At 40.1% G+C, this 17,046-nt stretch overlaps 1 protein-coding gene across 17 annotated transcripts in view; it reads right to left on the bottom strand.

Moving 5' to 3' along the window:
• LCORL (ligand dependent nuclear receptor corepressor like) overlaps nucleotides 1–17,046 on the bottom strand; it is a 169,209-nt gene that overhangs the window by 122,598 nt on the left and 29,565 nt on the right. For 4 of the 17 annotated variants that reach the window (XM_024110698.3, XM_065597026.1, XM_065597027.1 and 1 more), the window contains exon 2: nucleotides 6,777–6,901. The exons of the other annotated variants lie outside the window; for them this stretch is intronic. In XM_024110698.3, the coding sequence (XP_023966466.1) occupies nucleotides 6,777–6,780 (4 nt within the window). In that variant the 5' untranslated portion in view covers nucleotides 6,781–6,901. The remainder of the gene's footprint in view (nucleotides 1–6,776; nucleotides 6,902–17,046) is intronic. 17 annotated transcript variants of the gene reach the window in all.

Here is a 17,046-nt window from a genome sequence, read left to right as displayed (position 1 = left end):
ACTTATGGAACAAGTATCGGTGCCTGTCTCCTCTTCAAAGGTGTGTGTGGCAGGGGTGCAATCAAAGTCTTTGCCCTTTCATGTTTCACAATGGCTCATTTGGTTTCAATGGGCCTATTTCTGTGTAGGACCAGCACTTTGCATAACTCACGAAACACGTTTACAACATCAACAACACTTAATATAACTTTATACGCTGGGCTACAGATGTTATAAGAGAGCTCAATGTATGCAGCACCCCTACAAGCATTTCATCGAGGACTGTCAAGCTATCAAAAAAAATTAAATCAAGATTAATCACACTGTTAAACAATAGAATACCATTTATATAAATATTTTTGGATGTTTTCCACATTTTCAAAAATTTATTGATTTCAATTATAGCAGAATACAAAGTGTACAGTGCTCACTATTATTAAATAACGGCACTATAAAAATATTTTTTTTTCAATTCACGTAATACAAGTACTGTAGTGTAATCTCCATCATGAAAGTTGAACTTACAAATGTAGAATTAGGTACAAAAACTGCATTCAAAAATAAAACAATGTAAAACTTTAGAGCCTACAAATCCACTCAGTCCTACTTCTTGTTCAGCCAATTGCTTAGACAAACAAGTTGGTTTATATTTGCAGAAGATAATGCTGCCCGCTTCTAGTTCACAATGTCACCTGAAAGTGAGAACAGACATTCTCATGGCACTGTTGTAGCCAGCACCGCAAGATATTTACATGCCAAATGCGCTAAAGATTCATGTCACTTCATGCTTCAACCACCATTCCAGAGGACATGCGTCCACGCTGATGACTGGTTCAGATCGATAACGATCCAAAGCAGTGTAGATCGACGCATGTTCATTTTCATCATCTGAGTCAGATGCCAACGGTTAATTTTCTTTTTTGGTGGTTCGGGTTCTGTAGTTTCCGCATCAAAGTGTTTCTCTTTTAAGAAATCTGAAAGCATGCTGCAGACCCCATCCTTCTCAGATTTTGGAAGGCGCTTCAGATTCTTAAACCTTGGGGCGAGTGCTGTAGCTATCTTTAGAAATCTCACATTGGTATCCTCTTTGTGTTTTGTCAAACATGCTGTGAAAGTGTTCTTAAAATAAACATATGCTGGGTCATCATCCAAGACTGTCATAACACAAAATATATGGCAGAACGCAAGTAAAACACAGACCAGGAGACATACAATTCTCCCCCAAGGAGTTCAGTCACAAATTTAATTCACGCTTTTTTTTTTTTTTTTTTTTTTTTTTTAATATAAACGAGCATCATCAGCATGGAAGCATGTCCTCTGGAAGGGGCATATGAATGTTTAGCTTATCTGGCACATAAACACCTTGCAATGTGGGCTACAAAAGTGCCATGTGAATGTCTATTCTCACTTTCAGGTGATATTGTAAATAAGAAGAGAGCAGCATTATCTCCCATAAATGTAAACAAACTTGTTTCTCTTAGCGATTGGCAGAATAAGAAGCAGGACTGAGTGAACTTGTAGGTTATAAAGTTGTACCCTTTTTTGTTTTTTGAGCAGTTATGTAACAATAAAAATCTCTAAGTTGTGCTTTCATGATAAAGAGATTGCACTACGGTGCTCGTATTAGGTAAATTGAAAAATACTTTATCTTTTATTTATCATTTGTACAATAAAATTAGCACAGTACACTTTTATTCTGTGTTGTAATTGAAATCAATATATTTGAAAACGTAGAAAAACCATCCTAAATATTTAATAAATGTTAATTGGTATTCTATTGTTTAACAGTGCAATTAAAACTGCGATTAATTGGGAATTTTTTTAATCGCGATTAATTTTTTGAGTTAATTGCATAAGTTAACTGCGATTAATCAACAGTCCTAAACTCAACTCTAAACATTAATCACATTCTTATCAACTCAACGTTTATTTTAACAATGTTAACACACAGGTGAGCCAGGCTGGTTACAGCTATCCATTTGTCAATGTTCATTAAGGCTTAGGGACACGAGCTGGTACCTAGTCTGCAAGCTTACAATGGTGTGGTTACTTTATAACTTTGTATATCTACCTACTTTTCCCCTCTGTCTATACCTTTCTTACTAATCATGATACATCTTTATTGCAGAGGGAGCTATTTACTATAGAACCAAGAACTTTAAGCCGTAATGTGGAAGGGCCAGATAAAATTCCATTTTTACTATGCCTGTGTTTAACACAGTTTTAAAAAAAACTGGTATTTAAAACAGGTTGTATAGGGATTTGCGCATCTGGGGAATAATACAAACTAAAACTCTGCTTGCTCTTTAACCAAAGGCTAAAGTACTTGTGTCAGAAAACAGAAGAACCATATGCCAGCACAACTTTACTCTGAGTTGGAAGATGTGTGTTTAAAAGCAAAGTTTTAGAAATTTGTTTTTTAAAAAGGTGTGTTTTTAAAGTTAGTTTTAATACTTACATTGTTATTTGTGGTTTAGGTGCATATGCAATGTGTCATTTTTTTCTATGGCAAAACATGTGTTTGCCCCCAGAAAAGGGTATACATAGGTTTGTGGTTTTTAAAAGTATTTTGTTACAAATGGTTTGTTTTTGGGTGTTAACATACTGGGTTTTTTTTACTCTATCCAAGATTTTTAATATTATATGTATGTGCCTGTTTTGAGATGGGTTAAAAAGTTGGTATATGTATTGTAGCTATACATGTAATACCTTAATCCTGTAGAAAAAAAGGTTTGTATGCATGTCCCAGGAAATTAGTACTTCCCAGAAAAGGAGATCAATGTGGAAAATAAGGAAGTTTCTCCTCCATCTGAAGGGAGGGAAGAACACGTAGAATGGTGTTAGCACATTTCCCCATTATAAAAAACATGCAAATATTAAAAAATGTTTGTCTGTGGCTGGAGAAACACAGGGAGAAAAGAGGGAGAAAAAGAGCACAGGCTTGTCTAAAATGGCATTTGTAAAGCATTGTTTTTAATATAGTTTTAAATAGTAGAAAAACAGCCTAATTGATATTTTATTTTATAAGACAGTTTTACAGGTTTTGTAATAAAAATGGTCATCCACAGGACGGTCAAATCAAGAGAGGCCCTTAGACCATGACATAAACAAGCTCAAAAGAAAAAGGACAGACAGACAGCAGTAAAGGAAAATTCTCCAGCGTCAACAGCTGATAAAGTTGAACCTTAGTAAATATATTCTGATCATTTGTTTGGTTGTTTAACTGGTTTTGTTTTCAAGCAAATACATAGACATGTGGTGGATTTTTTGGTGAGAGATTATAGAGTTAAGTTTTTTGTAAATACTGTAAACAAATTTGTTAAAGCTCTCTGCGAATACTAGGATTCTTTGAAGAGAAAGGGATAGGTGGTTTTGTCTTGGGGGTTGCAACACCGGATTTCCAGACGGTAAAGGCCTTTAAAATGTGCATTTTTTTAGGGGTTAACCTGTAGCTCAAAACAAAAGGTGACTAGGTGTGAATATAAAGTTGTGCAAACAAAGAGGTGTAAAAGGGGTTTGAATACAAAAGGGACTGCATAGGGTTTGAGAGGGGGTGGTGTTGGGATAAGAAGAGGCTTGTACAATTGCTGGAGAAACAAAAGAGGGCTCAGTATTTGGGGGATAAACAGACAGCACCCGAAAAGTTATAGGCCATAGATTCTAAAGCCAGAAGTGACAATTGTGATAATCTAGTATGACCTCTTCCTTTGGTCTCTGCTATATAACTTTCCCAAAATAATTCCTAGATCATCTCTTTTAGAAAAAAACATCCAATCTTGATTTAAAAATATCAGTGATGGAGAATCCACCATGATTCATGGTAAATTGTTCCAGTGGTTAATTACTCTCACTGTTAAAAATATACCCCTTATTTCCAGTCTGAATTTGTCTAGCTTCAACTTCCAGCCATTGGATCATGCTATACCTTTCTCTGCTAGAATGAAGAACCCATTGTTAAACATTTGTTTCCCCACATAGATATTTTAGACTAATCAAGTCACCCCATAATCTTCTCTTTGCTAAACTAAATAGATCGAAGGAGCTCAGTTTATAACTATAAGTATAATTTCTAATCATTTAATCATTCTCATGATTCTTCTCTGAACCCTCTCCAATTTATCAACATCCTTCTTGAATTGCAGGCACCTGGACTGGACACAGTATTTCAGCAATGGTTACACCACCACCAAATAGAGATAAAAGAATAATCTCATTACTTCTACATTAGAGTTTCCGATTTATACATCCCAGGACTAAATTAGCTCTTCTGGCCAAAGCATTGCAGTAGGAACTCATGTTCAGATGATTATCCACAATTACATCAAAATCTTTTTCAGTCGTTGCTTCCCAGGATAGAGTCCCCCATTCTATAAGTATGGCTTACATTCCTTGTTCCTAGATGTATACAATTATATTTAGCCATATTAAAACAGATATTTTTTGCCTGCATACAGTTTATCAAGCGATCTAGAGAGCTTTGAATCAGTGACCTGCCTCCTTTGTTATTTACCACTTCCCCAATTTTTAGGTCATTTGCAAACTTTCAGTGATGATTTTATGTTTTCATCCAGGTCATTGATAGAGATGTTAAACAGCACAAGGCCAAGTACCAAATCCTGTGGGACTTCACTGGAACAGATTATTCAGAAATGATTTCTCACTTAGTTACATTTTGAGACCCATCAGTAAGCCAGTTTTTAATCCATTTAATGTGTGCCGTGTTAATTTTATATCGTTTTCCTTTTTTCAATCAAAATGTCCTGCAGCACCAAGTCAAAAGCCTTACAGAAGTCTAGGTATATTACATCCAACACTATCACCTTTATAAATCGAACTTGTAATCTCCTCAAAAAGAGAGGCAGATCAAGTTAGTTTGACAACATCTATTTTCCATAAAACCATGTTGATTTCCATTGATTACTAGTGAACTAAAGGAGAGTAATGTAATTAAGTCCCATATCAGCTTCTCCATTTTCTTGCCTGGGTGACAGGCCTATAATTACCCAGGTCATCATCCTGTTAAAAATTCACACAAACATTAGCTTTCTTGCAGTTTTCTGGAACTTCCTCAGAGCTCCAAGACTTACTGAAAATCAACATCAACAGTCCAGCCGCTCCTAAGCCACCTTTTCTAAAATTCTTGGATACAAGTTATCTGGATCTACTGACTTAGAAGCTACTAAAGTTAGACGTCTGTTTGACATCCTCCAGCGATATAAACGGAATGGTAAAAGTGTGTTATCACCATACGCTGAGACTGTATCATCTGCTTTTTCACTCAAATACAGACTAAATATTTATCGAAAACTCAAGCCTTTTCAGCATTATTATTGATGATCCTACCATTTCCACCTCACAATGGACCATTGTCAGGATTCTTTTTGTTCCCAATATATTTAAAAACTCCTTACTATCCCTAACTCTGCTGGGGCCATAGATTTTTCCTTGTGTTCCTTGGCTTCCCTTATCAATTTTCTGTACTTCCCAACTTCTGATGTATATGCACGACTATCAACTTTCCCTTTCTTCCATTCATATGTAAATATTCATTTTACAGCTGCCTTCACTTCCCTCTAAACCAGGTTGGTTTTTTATTCAGCATAATCTTCTTCCTCAGTTAGTGGGCCTATGACTTTTGGGGCATCTAGTAACTGAGAATCATTTAAGAACTTATTGACATTTTTCTGATTAAATTCTTCCTCCCAGCTGATTTGGCTCAATTGTTTTCAGCTTTGTGAAATTGGCCGTATAAAAGCACCAAGTAAATAGGATACTGGGTTGGACTCTATTTTGTTTGCATATTTATAAATGTAAAAAAGTCATGACCACTTGTACTAAGCCACCACCATTAGTTTTTAGCTCTGTGATAAGTTTCTCTCTAGCTGTTAGGACAAGGTCTAAGACAGAATTCCTCTGTATTGGTTACAACACTTTGAGTTACTCAATGCCAGCATTGTTAGAGATCACGATGAACTCTTTCAGAATCTATTGTGCCCCAACTTACGAGGTTTCATCCTATAAGTTTATAAATGATGAAACAACCTATCTTGGAAGTATGCGAAAGAATGCCACACAGTCTTCGGCAATATATACATCGTTTATAGCCTGTTTCATCGTGGCTTATGCATGCTTAGAATTATAACACCAACAAGGGAAGTTGCAAGAGTGTTGTCCATATCATGACACTGACTCAGTGATATTTGTGAGACAGGAGGAAGATTGGCATCCCCCTCTGGAGAATTATTTAGGAGACCTCACAAGTGACATCCCACCAGAGCAACACATCATGAAGTCTGTGTCAGCACACCCAAAAACGTGCGAATACAAACTGTCAGGAGGAAAGCCCCGTATGAAAGTCAAAGAGATCACCTTGAATGTAAAATTGTGAAAAGATAAAACTGACAGTTTGAAAGATCTAGTTCTGGACTATAGCATACACCTAGGGAAGAACATCCCTAAAGAGACAGAGGCATAGCAGCCCTCTAAAGGAACACCTGATGTCGCCATGGATCAACTAGGAAGCCTATATAAAACTGCCCCTACACTAGTCTGCTGCAGCTTAAATTTGGGGGGGGGGGGGGTGAGGAAGAGGGAGAGAAGATGGTAGAGACTAAAAAATAAGGGTTTGCATTCCAAAGATTTGTATTCAACGTTATACTTTTTTAAAGTCTGATATTCTTATGGACTCTTCTGAAGCTTGTGTTTTTATTCTTATCTGATCCAGAGTAGAGATTATAGCTCACTAAAAACAGTACATGTATAATCACGCTAAGCTTACAAATAGACAAAATACATACTCATCACTGCTCATTTATCAGTTTCTGGTGCATCCCATTTCGTATCACTCTTCTATTCCAATATCTTCATTGACTGAGAGCCTTCTGGGGCAGGGATGATGTCCACATCCAATACCTATTTTTTACTACAATGAAGAAAAGGATTTTTAGAAAAAGTTATGGCCTCTCTATCCCAACAGGGGAAGAGGACCTTGAGGCTCTATGAATAATTCTTTGGGACCTGAGCTTCCATTCCTTGTGCACTCACTATGTCAACAGGAGTTTTGTAGGGATGGCATAGAATTTAACAGAGAAAAACTAGTTTGTCCCAGTTTAAGGCATTTTCTATTTTACAAACGAGTTCATTAGTGCACAGCACGTTACACTTATTTTTAGTTACATATAAAACTTGTGGTTACATAAGTCAGTAGATTTGGATATTAATTTAGGATTGTACAAATAAAACAAAACCTCTACCCCGATATAACACGAATTCAGATACAACACGGTAAAGCAGTGCTCGGGGGGGGCGGGGGGGGGAGGGCTGCGCGTTCCAGCGGATCAAAGCAAGTTCAATATAACGCGGTTTCACGTATAACGCGGTAAGGAACAGCATTATATCGGGGTAGAGATGTATAATTAAAATACTAATCATCAGAATGTCTGTATACATTTTGGTTCAATATTTTCTCAAGTTATACATCAACTCTTTTCAATTTTCATTTTAATACAAACAAAAGTCAAAAACATTTGATTATATGAAAGTAATAATAAATAATAAAATAAATAATAAATAATAATAATAGGAGTTGCAGGCTTGAAGCATCAAGCAGTCAGAAGCATGCAGAGTTGCAGACAACTGGTCCAGATCCATTTGGCCATCCAGCATTCTGTAGCAGAAGACCAACTTTGATGTAGCGGATAGACTGAGCCTATTCCTAAATTCTGAATGGCTGTATCCAAAGCTCCAAAAGATTCAGTCTATGCTTGCTTAATTTGCTGGATACAGCAACTGCACCACCAGTTCTATTGAATCTGATAGAGTATCTGCATTCTTCCACAGTGTCAAAGTAGAAACTTTCCTTGATAGCAGATGAAAATATTGATTTAAAATATTAATTTAATGCAAGAGGGCTTTGCTGAGCAAACACTGCCTTGCAATTTTTTCTTGTTCAGCTGACAATTTCTTTCCTGCGTATCTTGGATGAAGGAGGTCGGCCAACATGTGTACAGGAGTAATTGCCCCATTAAATCTCTTTTTGTACTTTAGCTTTGTGTGGTGCAAGACCTTCATTTTTCATTAGATACAACCAAACTTCACATGCAACAGCAATTGTTGATGTGTCCCTTTGGAGTGTCAAGTGGCACAGCAACTGGTTTCAAAAAACTGATCAATTTTTTTGCTTCTCAGAAAAATCCCTTGATTATTAATTATACAGAACACCATCTTCAAGTTCTGTCTCAAGATCACTCACAATCCTAAAATAATGCAGCCGATTTTTAACATTGTTTCGGGGCATATTATTTAACTGTTGCATTGTGTGTCACCAAGGATTTGGGGGTTTACAGATCATTGGCATTCTTTTAACCAGGCTCCAGGCTGATGGGGATTACAAAAACACTTTTGTAAATCTACGTTTTATCAAACCACTTGGGATAAGGTCTTGTCCAACTAGATTTAGCCAATGTGATACACATCCATATGTAACCAAAGTGTTGTCATCTTGTTCCAAATCACTTCTCATACTTTGCACCTTTTTCTCATCTTGTATTAACACTTTTCCATGTGATCTGTTGCATGCTTCCACCCTCAAGCCACCAGTAACTGTATCTAACAGTTCATCTGACTGGGTGCTTTGTAGCTTGGTTTTAGGTAGCTGATCATTGCCTGAAAAGTTGTAATTGCAATAACCTAAAAGACACTATTACAGCCATAAAATTTTTTTTGCAATTTTTGTTTGAAAATTGTGTTTCAGTGCTGGAGTTTTTGTTACGAACCTATCCATTTGTGGCTGAAAAAACATACTTCCCCCTTGTTGTCTCTGGCCAACCTGAGCCTGCTTTCATTTGATGTATTTGGCAAAGGCAATGCAGTTTTAACAGTACCTTCATCCTCAGAGTCTGATTCTAATACTCCTGTATATTTAGCCAACAGCAGCAGTTGTGTGTGTGTCTTTTTACAAATTGCAGCGGCAAAAAAACAATGTTTCCTCATATGGTCTGCCTTCCCACTGTTTCTTTGCAGTTTTTGCATCAAAGACTCTGTCATCTTCATGAACTTTCTCAAAATAACCATGAATTGGGTCAAGTGGCCTTCCACCTTTGCTCATGTTGAAATATTTTAACTTGGGTCACTACACTTGGAGTTCAGTTACAGCAACTACACTCCAGCCAGCCAGATCAAGAAAGTACTGACCTAGACAGTTTGTTTTTTGAGGTCAATTGCTGAACTAACTTCTGATTTTGGGAATTCCCCTTCTTTTTCCAAACACATATGCAATTCTTCCTGCTAAATAAAGAAGGGGAAATCCCAAATTCAGAAGTTTCTATTTGAAATAGCCAAGGTCATAGCATGCAGCTTTAGATTGAGGTTTTTTTGCATTTTATTTCAATCATTTAAAAATCAAAACCAAGTATATTACTACAAAATTATCATCAGTCTGCTAAATATTTTTAGGTAATATTCATTCATATCGTCTAATAAATAATTTAAACTAGAAAAATAAAATTATCAATGCCCTGTCCTAAGATTGATAACCCTGATAAAACAATTACCTGGGAAAACCTTTCATGCCAAGTAAGGAATTCTTATCTGCCCAAGTTCTGAGAGTCTGAAACTTGCTTTTCCCATTTAATAGGTAAGCTCTATATTCCCTCCTCCCCCTTTTTTGGCCTGTTTTATGACTCTGTTTTTATATTACTCTTGTAGGAGAAATGATACTGAAATTTAGGACATTTCATTTTATAAATGCATTTGTTTTCCCCCCCCACTATGTTTGAAAACAGGTAGATCCAGCAGAACATTTAAAGCAAAGGTCCCCAAAGTGTGGAGCACGCCCCCTTAGGGGGGCGCAGAGGAACATTCAGGGAGGCACAGCATGGCCTGGGCCAGCCCACACACATCATTTTGGTATGAATTATAATGTTATAGTACACAGGGTGTACTATGCCCATATTTTCATACTGGGGAAGACAACTTGTGAGAAATTTGTAAATATATGAGGTGCATTTATTATGCACATCACATCTATCCAATCATTTAAGCACTTATTAAAAAGAGATTACTCACCTCGTGCAGTAACTGGAATTTTGAGATGTATGTCCTTGTGGGTGCTCCAATTCAGGTACGCATGTAGCCTGAGACTTTGATTGGAGATTTTTGGTAGCAATGCCCATTTGGCCCCCACACACACTCTGCACAGTCTCATATCCCATATCAAATCTATATAGGGCTGTGCAGACAAATCACCCTCGGTTCCTTCTCTACCACAAAGTCCCAAAGGAAACTCTGAAGCAGACAGGAAGGAGGATGGGTAATGGAGCATGCACAGAGACGCACATCTCAAAGAACTCCAGTTATTTTGCAAGTTAAGTGGCCTCTACTTCTTAGAGTAGTGTCCTTGTGAGTGCTCCACTTCAGGTGACTCCCTAGCAGTAACCCCCTTTAAGATGGCAGGAGGCTCAGAACATACTCAAGCATCCAATCTAGCAATCAGCAACTGGCATGTCCTTTAGTATGGCTACAGACAGACAGTCATCTAGTAGAATGTGCAGTCACTTGCAGGGGAAACTGAATATCAAACCATAACAGGTAATAATACATCCAGAGATCCATTTTAAAAGTCTCTGAATGGAGATAGTAGATCCCCTAGACCTAGCCACAATAGAAACAAAACAGTCTAGAAGACTTCCTGAATAGTCTGGTTCTATTCAAGTCAAAGGCCAATGCCCTCTTATCCGAGTGTATGGAAGGTATCTTCTTGAGTAGACTGATGCAGCTCACAAAAGAAAACTGGAAGGTGCATAGTCTGGCTAATATGAAATTCAGAAAAAGTCTTCAGTAAGTTTTGGATGGGTCATAATCACTTACTTTGTTCTCCAAGGAGAAGGTAAGGGACCACTATTAGAGCCCCCATCTCTCCAACCCTTTGCATAGAAGTCATGGCCACCAAAAAGGCCATCTTCATGGACAAATGTAACAGAGCACACAGCTAGTGGCTCAAAAGGGCTGTTTTATGAGACAGTTAAGAACAAGGGTGAGATCCCAAAATGTAGCAGAATCTCTAAATTTGAAGAAAAAGATTTGTAAGACCATTCAGAAATCTCGCTCTGGTCAGATATGTGAAAACTGAGAAACCTATTGGTGAGTGCCTCTAAGTGAACCTTCATGGAACTGAGACAGAGACAGAGAAACAGAGACACATATCCAACCATGTTTTCAATTCCAACAGCTAATCCAAGACTGTGGAAAGAGATGACTGGACAGGTGAAAAAGGACTGCAGTTACAAAGATGATATAGTCTCCATTTGTGGAGGTAAGCATGTCTTGTGGATTCCTTCCTGTTATTGAACAACATAAGTTGTACTCCCCATGACAAGATGCCTCTAGTCCTGAAAACCATTGAGGCGACATAATTGAAGCTGCATTCTGAGACAGTCAAGAATTGATCAGGAGCCACCAGAGAAAGCAAGAGGTCAGTCTGATGAGGTAAGGAAGCCAAACTTGTCTTGATTAAGTTGCTACAATCAAAATGACCCTGGCTTGATCCAGCTTGACCTTGTTGAGAACATTTAAAAGCAATGGAGTACGTGGATACATGTAAAAAAAAAATACCCTTGTAATGAGAAAAGCGTCTCCAAAAGATTGGGAATAGAGTCCTCCTCTGGAACAGAATTTTCTGCACTTTGTGTTGGCTGCAGTGGTGAAAAGGTCAACCTCTGGAAGCCTCCCCCCCAAGCTAGGAATATTTTGCTGAGGACTCAAGAGTCCAACTCATTTGTAATTTAAGGGAAAAATTCTGCTGAGATCATCTGCAAGGATATACAGCATACCCAAGAAGAAGCCAAGATGATTATCTGGTTAACTATGTGTCAATTCCTGAGGTTTATCACTTCGGTGCAGAGCAAGGGGGAAAATGTACTCCTCCCTGACAACTGTTACCTGTCATGTATTTTAACAGTTTGTATGATCTTGATTGACTTGTTTTTGATTAGTGGAAGAAAGTGGAGGCAGACATTTCTGACCAACACCCTGAAATCCAGCAGGCTGACATATAAGAGCCGTTCTTGTTGCAACCTTTTGCCTTGGACTGTGAGAGACCCTAAATGTGCTCCTTGTCCCCAGATGGAAGCTTCTGATGTTATGACCATAGGAGAATTTTGGATAAAGAGGATTCCTGAACAAACCTTGGAAGGATCCTTCCACACCGTGAGTGACTGTAGGACCCAACTGAGTACACCTATTTGTTGAGACTGTGCTAGTTGGATACATAAACTCTCCAGAGCAATCTCTGGAGTCAGAGATGTAAAATGGCATTTTAACAGATTTAAAAATTTTATTAAGATGATATTAAAAAATAATGAACAGAGTTTGAGCATATGTTAAACATGAAAGCTGCCACATTGCTCAGAAATTGCAGACATGTCCTTGCTGGAGCTTGACGACTGAGCTGTATTCTTTGAATAAGGTTCTTTAGAGTGAGGAACCTGTTGGGAGGGAGATAAGTGTTGTCTGTCACTGAATCCAGAAATACTCCTTTAAAAAGTATTTGCTGAAGTCAATGCCAATTTCTCAATATTTATTTGTAGGCCTAAACTGCGGAATAGTGAAATTCTCATTTGAACTGCCAACAGCACCTCCTGATAAGGCCATCCATTGAGAAGCCGGTCATCAACATATGGAAAGACTGTTGTTCCTAGATGATAGTTATAGCTGCCCACCTCTCACATGATTTTTGAGAAAACCCTTGAGGTAGAAGAAAGGCTAAAGGGTAGGGCCTGGTACTGGTAGTGGTTGTGATAGAATGTGAGAGAAAAATCTTCTGCGAGAGGGATGAATTGCTATATGGACGTAGGCATCTTTGAGATTGAGAGCTTAAAACCAATCCTGGACTCCAGGGAGAGAATTCTCTGCTAGAGAAATCATCCAGAATTTCAGGTGGCCAACATTTTTGTTCAACTGTCTGAGAGACCTAGTATTGAACTCCAATCCCCATTTTACTTGGGTATCAGAAAATACCTTGAATAAAACCCTTTTCCTTTCGGTTGAAGTGGAACTGGTTCTATGGCCCCTAGACTTAGGGGCAATGTGATCTCCTGTCTCAGCAATTGACGGTGAGAGGGTCACTGAAGAGGGACGGGGAATGGGGTGGCAGGGTGGGATGGAGGTAAATTGGATTGTTTAACCAGATGTAAGGGACTCCAATACCTATTTGTTTGATGTTATAGCCTCCCATGCCTGTCGGAATAGAAAGAGGCGGTGTCCAAACTGAGGAAGAGGGGTGGTATAGCGTAGACAAGAAACAGACTATTGGGTGGTTTAGAGACTTGACCAAAACTGGTGTTTGGAAGATGTTTATAGCTAGGATGAAGTTTTCTAAAATGAAGCTTCTAACCCAGCAGTTCAGATCGCTTACAGAAAGTGGAAAATTGAGCAGGATGGGATCTTTTTGCCAATTGACACATGCTAAACTTTTAATTTTATTTTCAGGCACTTATATCCCCAAAAATGCAAGTGTAGCCCTACAGTCCTTCAGGGTATGAAGAGAGTCATCTGTGGAGTCCTGGAAGAGCTTGTGGCCATTAAATAGTAAGTCCTCAATGTTTGATTGTACCTCCCATGAGAAACCAGACAACTGAAGCCAGGATGCTCATCTTATCACTACTGCAGTGGAAACAGACCTGGCTGCAATGCTGACCGCATCAAGTGAAGCCTGCAAAGAAGTCTTTGCCAACAGCTGATCCTATGTTATTATGGCACTAAACCAATCTTGATGCTCCCGTGGTAAATGATCACTAAAAATCATGAAACTTCTCTAGTTCAGGCAGCCACACTTCGACATCTGTGCTTGGTGACTTGGTATCCTGAACTCCAATGTTGAGGAGTAGCTTTTACAAACAAAAAAGGTCCAGATGTTTCTGGTCCTTGTTATATAGGATAGCTTTTTTTGAATGCTATCTCCCCCTTTCATTAACTGTGTTCACAACCAGAGAATTTGGAACTGGTAGGGCTTTTTTGGTTTGGGTTGGTGTTTTTTTTTTAAGTCAGCATGCTTGCATGTAGGGTTGCTGTTCTAGTTTGCCAGGTGGTCTTAGTTGGCTCAAGATGATCATTAAATCAGGAGGGCCACCCAGGCTAAAGTAGTATGCAATATGCCAAGGAGCTTACCACTTAGGTATAGGACTTAATTTAAGTGCTACAGTGCTTCATCATACGAGAAGTACTCAGAGCCTCAACAGCTCTCCTCCCAGGCCCGGCCTGAGGTCTCTGGAGACTGAACCTTCTTTGAAGAGGAACGCTCCGCTCTGCTGCTCTTGTCCCTCTCCTTAGTCTCAATAGGAAGATCTCAATACTCCTGGCACAGTTATAGGTCTTACTCTTAGAGAGAGTGTTGGAGACCAGGGTCTTGATGCCGCTTTCACCTTGGAAGCACTCAGTGACCATGATCTTTATGCAGACTGGGCACTAACAGAAGTCGAGTGTCCCTGTACAAGAGGGTTCTGTATACCTGGGTCCGAACCCGGTCTTAAGGCTTGCTACATAATTAATAAACTATCCTTGATTTCCTTGTATATGGGAAAGGGCTAGGCAGGCATCTGCTAGTACTGGAGAGTGGCCTTAAAGGTGATCTAAGAGCCTCTCTTTCTTATGAATGGAGAGTGGCCTAGGATCCAGACATGTTGCCAGAGTGAGTTTCAGTATGTGAAGAAGAGCTGCAGTGGTGTCACTTCACCATGAACCAAGCAAGCTAGGTCTCATCTTGAGGTAGCAGGGCTGTGCCTGCACCCACAGGCCATGTTGAGTGAGCTGCCTCACCACAGGACCACTGTTGCTATGCTAGAGCAAAAGAGACTCAGGTGTGGATCCCAGGTAGGACTTGAGCATCCACACCAGACTGTAAACCAAAATTTACAATAGCTAGACCTAGGTCCCACCGCCATGCTAATGGGTCCATACTGCACTACACAGTCCTTCTGATTCAAGTCTGCAGCTTGACCTGCATCAACATTTCAAAGTGACCAGGCGTGGACCCGAGTCACAGAGGGACTTGGGCTCTGACCAACTCCCCGACAGGGTCTCTGGGACCCAGGTCCTGAGTCAGACTGATTTCCATGTGGATAGAAGAAGAAGGGCTTGCAGGGTAGACATACCCTTACTGGTCCTGGAACTTTTGCAGGACTCCTGTGGAGCTGGCTAGTTGTACATGGGACTGAGAGCCCATGGAATAATAGTGCCTCAAATGATGCTGCAGAAGCAGCTGCAAATCAGCATGAAGCTAGAATGGAGCCTACTCCATTCTCTCACATTTGTTCAAAACTCTGATGTCCCAGAAGTCTGCAATGAATTGGAGTCCCCAGACAGTTTTGGACTGGAAGAAGATGCTATCATTTGGTGGAAGCTTGACTGGGAAGAGAAACTAGAAACTCTTGCACAGAAGCAAGGAGAACTATACATCTAGGAAACCTCAAAAATCTTCTCCAGGCTAGGAGGGAAAGAAGCCTATTAGCTTAGTTGGTGCAATAAGAAAGCATTCTTATGCTCAAGACTACAGCCTACCTATCTACTTACTTCTTATGTGAAAAGATAAATAGCTTGTTTCTTTTCCAAAGTGTTTCTGCTGGAAACAGTGTGCTATTTTCCCCCCTTCAAAGAGATACTGCAGTTGCAACATTTTCTTGGCTTTTCCCTTATCCAGGCACATTTTAGGATCTGGAAAAAGACTAGACAGTATCACTAAGCCCTGGTCTACACTACGAGTTTAGGTCGAATTTAGCAGCGTTAGGATGATTTAACCCTAACGCACCCGTCCACACGACCAAGCCTGTTTTGTCAACTTAAAGGGCTCTTAAAATCTATTTTTGTACTCCTCCCCGGCAAGGGGTTTAGCGCTAAAATCGACCTCGCTGGGTTGAATTTGGGGTAGCTTGGATGCAATTCGACGGTATTGGCCTCCAGGAACTATCCCAGAGTGTTCCATTGTGACCGCTCTGGACAGCGCTCTCAACTCAGATGCACTGGCCAAGTAGACAGGAAAAGCCAGGGGAACTTATGAATTTCATTTCCTGTTTGGCCAGCGTGGCAAGCTGATCAGCAGTGCTCATCAGCATAGGTGACCATGGAGTCCCAGAATCGCACAAGAGCTCCAGCATGGACCCAACGGGAGGTACTGGATCTGATCACTGTATGGGAAGGAGAATCCGTGCAGGCAGAAATCTGTTCCAAAAAGACGAATTGTCAATATATTTGCCAAAATCTCCACGCGCATGATAGACAGGGACACACAGCAGTGCCGCGTGAAAGTTTAGGAGCTGAGGCAAGCCTACCAAAAAAAAAGGATGCAAATGGTCGCTCTGGGTCAGAGCCCCATACATGCTGGTTCTATGATGAGCTGCATGCAATTCTAGGGGTGGCCCCTACCACTACCCCACCACTGTCCAGTACTAGCGGAGACTCCGGGGGGAGCGGAGTCTCACGCAACAGGGATGAGGATTTTGTGGAGGAGGAGGAGTATAGCGCAGGAGGCAAGCAGAGAATCCCTTCTCCCCGGCAGCCAGGAACCGTTAGTCACCATGGAGTCAATACCCTCCCAAGGAGGGCTCCCGGACCATGAAGCCGGAGTAGGCACCTCTGGTGCTTGGTATGGGAAAGGAAGGCACTGCTGTTTGAAACCGTTCCCACATGTTATGAAGGTTAAAGAAGCCGAAACCCTTTGCCTTACTGTGGCTGCCCGCAAACCGAATTCTGTTGCCCAGCCGAGCGCGTGTGATGTTTCACACCAAACCGGCAGGCACTCAATATAAGAAGCAAAATGCAACCTTGTACCAAAAGCACATGTGCTATGTAATGTGAATCGCTTGATTCAGTCTTCCCTTTGTTCTCTAAAATGTACTTCCGTTCCAGAAGCTAGCGCAGATTAAAAGGCGGGGGGGGGGGGGGAACACGCACTCGCGACGAGATGTTCTCAGAGCTCATGCAGTCCTCCCGCACTGAAAGAGCTCAGTAGAATGCGTGTAGGCAAACAATGGCAGAGTCCAGGAAAGCATTAAATGAACGTGATGAGAAGAGGGAGGA

Source organism: Chrysemys picta, chromosome 5, assembly GCF_011386835.1.
Source record: "Chrysemys picta bellii isolate R12L10 chromosome 5, ASM1138683v2, whole genome shotgun sequence".
Classification (NCBI taxonomy): domain Eukaryota; kingdom Metazoa; phylum Chordata; order Testudines; family Emydidae; genus Chrysemys; species Chrysemys picta.
This window is presented reverse-complemented; position numbering and strand designations above follow the sequence as displayed.